Source organism: Coenobita brevimanus, chromosome 24 (genome assembly GCF_032717465.1).
Source record: "Coenobita brevimanus isolate Jiangsu-jjx chromosome 24, ASM3271746v2, whole genome shotgun sequence".
Taxonomy (NCBI): domain Eukaryota; kingdom Metazoa; phylum Arthropoda; class Malacostraca; order Decapoda; family Coenobitidae; genus Coenobita; species Coenobita brevimanus.
The window spans coordinates 41,914,411-41,924,252 of record NC_136977.1 but is presented as its reverse complement, the minus strand read 5'-3'; the positions used below and the strand labels follow the sequence as shown (position 1 = coordinate 41,924,252).

General features: G+C 41.3%; 1 protein-coding gene across 1 annotated transcript; it reads left to right on the top strand.

Moving 5' to 3' along the window:
• The first annotated feature begins 3,365 nt into the window (after positions 1-3,365).
• On the top strand, positions 3,366-4,307 carry LOC145393361 (uncharacterized). Its single transcript, XM_080267460.1, has one exon. It carries the CDS (start codon positions 3,366-3,368, stop codon positions 4,305-4,307), a length of 942 nt encoding a protein of 313 aa, XP_080123586.1.
• The last annotated feature ends 5,535 nt before the right edge of the window (positions 4,308-9,842 follow it).

Below are 9,842 nucleotides of genomic sequence, written 5' to 3'. Positions count from 1 at the left end.
GGGCTGATTTTGAATCTGAAAATATAACAAATGAGTCATGTCTAGAATTGAGAGCATAGTCTATGGCTTTGTCAATAGCAAAAAGTTCTGAAGTAAACACAGATGTATGAGTCGGCAACCGATACCTGAGGGCACATTCAGTCGACCACACACTTGCACCCACACATTCACTCGACTTGGAGCCGTCGGTGTACAATTGATGGGACCCCAAGTGACGAACAATGATGTTACGAAACAAGTGGTGGACCTCCGCCTCCGGCGCCTTGGGAGTGAACGCGGCAAGCCCCAAGTTCCCAACTCTTCATCGAATTGTGGGTTGCCAACTGTTATTTAATTACAGTACTAAATACAGTTAGATTACATCATAATATGTACAGGGCGAATCTAACAAATTAATCTTAGTTTTACTTAAACTAAAGTTAGACCAAATATTCCCTTAAACTGTGTAAATATCTTAATTCCACATCTGCTTAACACGAGAATCTTTCCCTACTCGCCACGTCATCTAACGCGCAGACGCAGTTTAGGTCAGTGGAAAATTCCATATAATTACATGTATTTACAATGTATAGATGTCCACAAGGGTTAAACGCAGTAGCATTTAATTTATCAATAACAAGAATTATTAAAGAGAACGTAATTTCTGGGTTATAAAAACCGTTTGAACAATTAACAACGGTCTCAAGTTTTCCTCTGCCTTTAACCAGGGATAACTATGATAAAAGTAGAGAGCGCAACTGCTCTGGGGGGAAATATTTCCCACATAAATAAACTACAGAAATATATCATAGTGGTTACCTCTTCAGGCCGATGACGTATTTCCTGGTTTGTAATCGCCAGACAGGTTCACTGAGTCCAGGAAAGACTTCTGCCGGTAGTAAGGAAGGGATGATGAAAGTTAGACCTGACACTTCCAGTTCGAAATGTCTTTTAACTGCATAAAATCGTATGGTGGTGGCAAAAAGTAAAAACAGCCTAACTTGTATAGTTTCCTCAGGCTCTGAGAAATTAACTGCATGATTAGTAGTTTACTAAATACCCTGTGCTACACATCAGTCACCCCTAACTTAAGTAGCATAACTTTTAGCTTGCAGGAATAAATCGGTAGAAAACATAACAGTACTGAGTGTTAAATAATAAAAATTGATCAAGTTTGAACAGTCTCGTGCCGCGATAAGAAAATTAGCTGCATGGTTAGTCAAGTGTGAGCAAATACCCTTTTTTGTCTCTGTTTTTCGTATATGCTGGGCGGGTCGTAAACTGAAATGAGAGTTCATTTTATTCATGCGATTGATGCGTCATATTCGCACCGCAAGCAACATGGCTGCATCCGCTCTGAAACTGCTTTGGGGAAAGGGAAAATCCTGTACTTATGCATTTTTTTAATTCGGTATTGAAATTTATCATTGTTATTGTTACTTTTATCATTTTCATCATCATTGTCATCGTCATCATCATCTTCATCACTACCATCATCATCATTATCATCATTGTCATTGTTACTTTTATCATTTTTATCATCATCGTCATCATCATCTTCATCACTATCATCATCATTATCATCATTGTCATTGTTACTTTTATCATTTTCATCATCATTGTCATCGCCATCATCATCGTCACCGTCATCATCATCGTCACCGTCATCATCATCCTAACCTACTTTCTCATATGATAATTAACCTTGACACATGTGGCCATATACTTTACTCTTTACCCAGAACAACCTTTGACACACACATGCTTATCATGAGTCACATCTGGCTCACGAATGGCACCTGCAGGTCGTGATAAGTGTACAGAGAAGGGGGGAAAGTGTTAAGAAAAAGTGCGTTCTGTAGTCAAGGATGAAAATTTGCTTAATATTTCAATCTGGTATCTAGGTTTCCTCGGCTGGCCAATATTTCTGAGCCGAGAGAGGCCTGGTGTGTTTTTCTGTCCATAAATGATACTTTTCATTAATGTCATATAGGAGAGTGACGGATATGTCTGAAGTGTGAAGTAGACGAATCGGAACTTGTGCCTCCGACACTACATTTATGATTCGCTTCCAGTACACAGAGGCGATTACATGACTATATGAGCGTGTATAGGAGTGTTGTGTGCTGTTCGATAAAGTGGATCGCTGCAGAGGAAGAGCAGATACCCATTGAGATTCGACCCTTTCACGATGTAGCATCGGGCATGGGAGGCCTACAAGCACCTCATTATGAATTCAACTTTAATAATGCACTTGAATGATCTTTTGCAATTACTTGTATTTTAGTAAAATGGACAGTGCTTGCAAAACTGAGAGAGAAGTAACCCATAAGAAAAGAGAATGATTGCTGTAAGCGGGTAGGGTCATGCTATATGATGCTACTCGCCACTGAGAGTTCTCCCGAGGTCCAGAGGTTAAGAAACTACCTCGATTACTGTGCCATATATAGAATCAAACTGGCAAGGAAGAGATATTGAATTTCCGGCGTCAGTCCACGAGATTACGACCCTGTGCAACATTACAACCTGTGCAACAATAGCAACATAAGATTAAAAAATTTAAGAGACATTAAAGGACCCCACAACAGCTGGGAAATGATCAAGCAGAGGGCATAAGTAGAAGATTTAAGTACAGGGAGAAACAGCTCATCAGGGAAGAGGTGAAGTGGCACACTGGAGAGAGGGAAGGGTAGAGCTGTGAGGCGGGAGGCTGGGCCTGGTGTGTAGGCGGTCAGTTTGGTGGAAGAGCTGGTTGAGTGAGGATGTACGCTTTTCTCCTCCATCCGATCACACCACACTTGGACTCTGTTTTCACCCCGTCCGCTCTTGGATAAATTTTGAACTTTTGGTGCATTTGTTTGTTACAGTATATACCTCAGAACTTTGAGCGTATCTAGCATTTAATTCTACATTCTTAGTCATACAGTACCGATTTAATATTGAATTTTAGACTCATAAACCTCACGTGGTTAATCTTATTTTATATTTGTCTGTCGACTCTATGCACATCTGATATTTACATGGTGAATCCAGCACTTACTTCTGAACTCTTAGCCACGTGGCTATTAAACTTCGTGCCTTATCAGATTAATGCGGTGCAAGGAATGGGTTAGCCACTTGGAAGTGATGCATGTATTTTCTCCAGCATGACCTTCTAAGGGACGCAGATTCCTTATGGAGGAAAGAAATTGCAGAAAAAGAATAGATGTCTCCATGGACTAAAGTGCTGTTTATTTTGAAGGTGCTGATAGCAATTGCGTCTAAATATAATGAGATACCAGTTGAGTTTAAAGACAAGTGAGACACCAGAAAAAATTTAAAGACAATGTGGTACCAGTACTGATATATCGTTAATTAGAGACTGGTGAAGGTGTAGCGACGTAACAATGATTCCGTCAAAGAGGCCACGGATGGAGTGCCTAGACGGAGGTACGACCACCTTGCTGGCTGGTGATGCAGTGGACAGTAACAACAACCGAAGTGACACCTGCGGATCGACTTATGGTGACAGGAAAAGCGACCATTACGACAGCAACCACCACGGCAACACACACCACGAAAGCGACCACTACGACGGCAAGCATAACCAAAGCCATCTTTGCGACAGCAAACACCAGGACAAGGATCACCAGGACAGAAAGCATCAAGGTCAGGGTCGGGTGGGCGTGGGCTGTAGGCGGCCAAGGGTGTGTGCTGTCAAGTACCAGCTGAGGCCCAGGTCATTTAAGTCGCGTTACTTGCGTGACCCTGACTGGAGCCTGCAGGATGCCTTGGATCATAAGCCGCGTACACCGCCGTTGTCCAGGTACCGCAGGAAGACTGCTAACTCCCGCGAGAGATATCGTATGCGGCAGATCAACAACGCCTTCGAGAGCCTGCGTGGCATGCTGCCCTGGTGGGTGTGCCAACGCTGGGCGGCCACCGACATGACCAAGATCGCCACCCTGAGGCTGGCCTCAGCCTATATCAGGTCCCTGCGGGACATTCTGGACGGCAACGCCCCCCAGGACACCTGCGGCTGGGTCCTCTCCAGCATCTTTGGTGAGGAACGCAAGTCCCAACAACTAGAGGTCACCCATGTCGATGCTGGTGGCGTCCCCAGTAAGGCGAAGCCGCAGCCGCAGCAGCAGCAGCAGCAGCAGGTGGCCCAGGACACGGACCTGTTCACGCTGCTATGCGGCACCGGGGAGGCCACACCACTGGACGACCTAGATACGTTTTCTGCGGGCCCGTCAGACTCACTCACCGACCCTGTTAAGCTGTTCATCAACTGTGACCCGGACATCCCATGGCAGCAGCAGCAGCAACAACAAACGCTTGTCACTTGACACACCCTTACATACTATACACGCACACATACACACACGCACAAGCACACTTGAACCGTGTTTGCTTATCAGACAGTGGTTAGGTGGAGAAAAATTATCATGACTGATGTAGTGGTTATGACACAGACAGTGGAGTAGGAGTACAGTACCTGACTGTTCATTTTCTCAACTGTGTTAATGGCCCATTCATTATGTTTCTTATCGTCATCATCAAAACCCTTCTAACTCAATTTCCCACTAATGTAATGAGTTAGAATACAGAAACAGAAATAAGAAATTATGTGTACAGTACAATCTCGTTCATAAGCAGGGATACACAACTGCGCGTATTATCAACTGTAGTGTCCACTGCTGATGAGATACGGAGCGATTTCAGTTACTGCCTGGTGCACTGCTCATCACTGCACCAGGCAGTAACAGAAATAGTGCCACATCTCACGTGCAGTGGACCTTACGTAAGACTAAACGGGTTGATGTGTATCCCTTATTATGAACGCGGCTCTCCATCTCAGTGTCATGGAGTTTATTTTTCTAGGAATCTTGTGTTATATATCTGAAATTAAATGTATGGCCATATTCTCAACACGGAGATACAAGGCAGATTTATGCAAGCCCCAAATTCTGGCAGTCATTACGCATGTTGTGGATATTAGATGTGTTTAGTCCACCTACCACACTATAGAACGCATTTATCATCGAGGTAGTGAAGTGAAACAGTTTCCTCTCATCTCAGACTTCACAAATGGCTCTCAGAAATTAGAGGCTTACTTAAATCATACTGTATTACAGCTTATAAAAAAATGATATATCTTAAATCTTTTCTTTACGCTAATTACAACGTGGTTTTATTTTGGTTAAGAAGAATTTGTCTCATTAAGGGCGATAAAAATGATCTAATCTCTTCATATTGAGATATCTTTATCAGAGCAAAATTGTGCCTGGCGTAAGCAACAATAAAAAAAGAATAAAGGAGGACCAAACATGATGTTAGTTGATGTGGTCTGTTTGCTTCAGTGAACGTACAGTAGGCTACAGCTGCGGTCAATAATCCCTTTACACGTCTGAAATTCCGAAATAATAGAGAGATTATAACCCGTCCATCCCGTTTAAGTATTGTTAGTTAATCCAAGATATCATTAGGCTTTGGCACGGTTTTGAGGCAGTGTAAACGAACTAATGACAGCAACTGAACATGTATATTTCTCCTGCTGGCTTTAGTGATACTTGTTTCTTTTTATAAATGTTTATGCAGAACATAGATTATATTTTATGGTAGCGTAACATGAATTAAAGAAGTAATGCTCCTGTGTTAAATATATTTTCACTGTAGTTATGGGAAGAACAATCCTAACAAATTCACTGACGTCTTAGGTCACAGTGTCACCCGTATTCTCGTGAGTTAAGGAGGCTTCCTGGCACCTTTAACTTTATTTCCTTATCTATACTCTTTTTTCATCGAGGCGAAGATGCACTTGACAGGTTGGTGATGATTAGCTGAAAGCATCAATACTTCATAGTCTCTTTACTTGTTAGCATTATTAATTAATTTGGGGTTAGTAAATGTCATACAGACATGTTTTGCATTCGGCCAATCATCACCAACCTGTCAAGTGCCTCTTCGCCTCAATAAAAAAAACTGAGTATAGTTCGTCAATATTTCCTTATATATGCAATCAGTGTTGATATAGTACTGATAAATATAGCATACACGAGAATAAAAACATAAAATTTTTAAATCGTAAAGGGGATAATGCTAGAAAACCTCCCAGGGTGACGAGAATTTGGTCCCCGTGTGTTTTCCATGAGTACCGGTATGTAATTTTATACTATTGAGGTATAAGTAGGTATATATAATAAGAGTATATTTGTGATGTGAAGAATGTTCCTGTACAAGAAAATGGTTTGCCCAATTACTTATGCAAGCCGAGGGTTTGCGTCGGCCTTAAGTCTATCTGTGTGTGTGTGTGTGTGTGTGTGTGTGTGTGTGTGTGTGTGTGTGTGTGTGTGTGTGTGTGTGTGTGTGTGTGTGCGCGCGCGAAAAGTCTTTTCACCTTAACCTGGCCCAGATTTTCTTCCTTTGCGGTTTATTTCACGTGGTTTTGTGGTTGGATTCAGACAGTACTATGATTGTAGATCATATTCTTAGCACTTCTTAGTGATTAGCGCCATGTTCTAGTGTTAATATGCTTTTGCATCTCAGCCTTCAAGATTGATGGTTGACAATTTTAGGCCAGGTTAGAGTGAAAGAAGTATAGTTAACTACGTCAAAAGTAAGTCTAGTCATGATATTCTATGTACCATATTGTTAACACTTCCAGACTTGTGCCTTGGGTGTTGTAGTTCCTGGGTTAGAGATAGTGGTTGTGGTTGTGATTGTTCAGCCATCTCACCGTAAGAAGCCTCCCATAACTCTGACTTCATAAGGTTTCTCTACAAAATTAAAAGAAATGTGAAGTTACAGTGCAGCGATGATGGATTAATTTGTGAAGCAGTTGTTAGGTAGGTCTGTACATGGCAGAGGTGGTATATAGGGTTAAGTGGGGATTTGTGTCATGGTAGGGGCAGGAGTCTGTGTGTGTGTGTGTGTGTGTGTGTGTGTGTGTGTGTGTGTGTGTGTGTGTGTGTGTGTGTGTGTGTGTGTGTGTGTGTGTGTGTGTGTGTGTGTGTGTGTGTGTGTGTGTGTGTGTGTGTGTGTGTGTGTGTGTGTGTGTGTGTGTGTGTTTTGCTTAGAGTACCTCATCTCACCACTCCTGCCTTTATATTCAACTCTCTTCGCCAATATCTCATCTCCTGTCGTACTTAATTCTACATCCATTTAGCAAGATTATTTCTTCACTGCCTCTGTTTCTTTTGCTTATCGTTTATATTTCCTGCCTTGTATCTGAGGTTTTTGGTTTCTTTTTGTTCTCTACCGTTTTCTCCGTTAGTTGTTAAGGTAGTTTTCATTTTCAGTTTGCTTCAGTCTGATATTGCCATGGAAAGGTTCATCCATTTCCCCTCGTTCCATAGCCTACCAGTAAATTTGAGCTTCATGGCCTCAGTTGCTCCCTTCTCTTGCTTCAAAAATTATCACGTCGCTTGTCCTCCACGTCATTCTCGTAGAGTATGTTCATTAATTCGTCTGTCTTCATCTAGATCACCCTCTTATCCACTGAACTCGCCTCTTATTATACCTCTTACTAACCCCAACTATTCCCAGTGTCCGTCCCGCCGAAGCGAGGTTCTCCTTTGGGCTCCAGTAATCTCGTTCACGTCCCTCATGCTTCATCTGTTATTTTTCGTTTTTGTTCACAAAGTTATGTTATTGGCTGTTTACCTCAATACTGTGGCGTGTGACGTGAGTTGTCGCACAGTAGAGTCTCTGTTTCGTCATCATCATCATCATCATTGTTTATCATCGTCATCATTTTATTTTTTTACATAGGGTGGTAAGAATCTCCTGTAGAAGTCACAGAAGGAATGTTGGTTTGAATAAGGAGGTCCCTAAAGAATATCCCGTGATGCCTCCATTCACTCCCTCAGTTATCCTTCAAAATACTGTACATTTCCTTCTGTTTAAATTATAGGCTGTGTGATTTGTTAAAGCCTTTTATTGGTGTATTATTTCTTTTCTTACATGCATCCATGGAGATACATGTAGCTCTGTTGTATATTTCATGTCCAATAGTTGTTATAAATCTGTTGAGAATATATTATCACAAGTATTTATTGTAATTTATTCACCCATATATTAGAGATTTATTATGGGCTTATTTCGAAATTTTATATGTATTCAAAGAGCCATATTTTCCTCGGTAGGCTCCCTTGTATCTTTTCCTTGATAATTTATTTTTGTAAGTTGTCCTTCAATATTCCCTTGCATGCTATTGATCCAGACAATTTCGATATCAACCCTTGGATGACGGAGAGATTCTCTGTTGTTAGTAAAATCGTCTGGCTCAGGATAATAATAAGCCGTCAGCGGTCACTTGAGAATTATAGATACAATACTTCTTTCCCGTACTCGATGCTCATCACACTTCAACCTCACTTCCGTCGGAGTCACTATAATTCAATTTCGCTCTCTTCTGTACCTCTTACGTTTGTGTTATTTTGATGGTAATAAAGAGTTGAATGTATTTTTGGGCTTTACATTCCCCTAGCTAATCTTTTATTTACACTTGCCATGGTGAATGCGAGGTTGTGGAAAATTTTTGATGTCTTTACGAGGTCAGCGTCCAAGGTCAGCAGTGACAGTTTATTAAATACAACCGTGACTGGCATGGAAAAGCCTAAAGATTGTGTGGTTTGCCGCCAAGTTTGAAGGAAAAGGTTGGACGGGGGAAGAATGAAATGGTGCGGAAGTGAATCTGAGGGGGAGAGAGAAGTGTCGGAGCTGAACTCAATATAGTTTGGAAATATTATAAGGGCTGAGGGCATTCAGTGAATAGTGTTCTTAAAGGAGGGGAAATAGATTATTATTATTTTTATTATTATTATTATTATTATTAGAGAGAGAGAGAGAGTCTACATGTATTCAGTGTATCCTTTATAGTCATTATAACTCTCTATCTCACTGACCCATATTCGTATGATAGAGCTTTATTGAACGAGCCCACCTGTGCTATCAACAGAGGGTCACTTGCTTCAGAAGCGTGACATGGGATGTGATACGGCCTGATACCCGCCTCTGACTAACGATGTGATACACCGGCCATATTGATAAGGGATCTTGAATCTTTTTTTTTTTTTTCGATAAACAAGTCTTCGTTGTAATGTGATGTTATCTTGAATAATTTTTGTCTAGTTTTACGTCTCATGGTACCATTCACTCCGTACTGGTTGTGAAGTGTTTGGTAAGTGTCTGAGTTAAGTAAATGTATATACACGCGACGTTATACACATCTTAGGTTCAAGACAGTTTATGAATTCGCCCCCTGATCTCTTATCGTGAGATGGCTGGTGATACTAACGTGAGTTGTTTTCTTTCTACACTGGTAGAAATAGATTTTAGTTTATACCCAGCCAGTTACCAGCTTGAAACACAATAACAGCTGAGAACAGTGCATGTTCAGTATAAAATGAGGTCATCTTTATCCAGATTTCTGCCACATTTTCTGCTGTTTCTGGCAGTATGAATGCAACCTGACTAAATGCTAAGTCTGTATGGAAAGTCCATGAAAGTCTATCCAAAGTCTGTATGCAAAATCCTAATGCGGATTTTGAATGTAAAGCCTGTATGCAAAGTCTGTGTAAATCTGTCTGAAGTCTAAATGCAGTCTGGATGCAAAGTCTGAATGCAGTCTGCAGGGTCTGAATGCAAAGTATCTCGTATTAAGAATGGGGACTCAACCAGATGTGAGCATTGAGATCACTGAGGTTAAAGTTTGGGCTGTGCATTTTCCGTATCTCTGAAACTAAACACACGATTCTGATCAGTTCCCCTTTACGTGGATGGAAGCGAATTTCAGTGTTTAACCAGCCAGATATCAGCGTTGAGGACAGAAATGGAAGAAGTAATTAATGTATTACGAGGTCGCCTTTATGCACTACCAC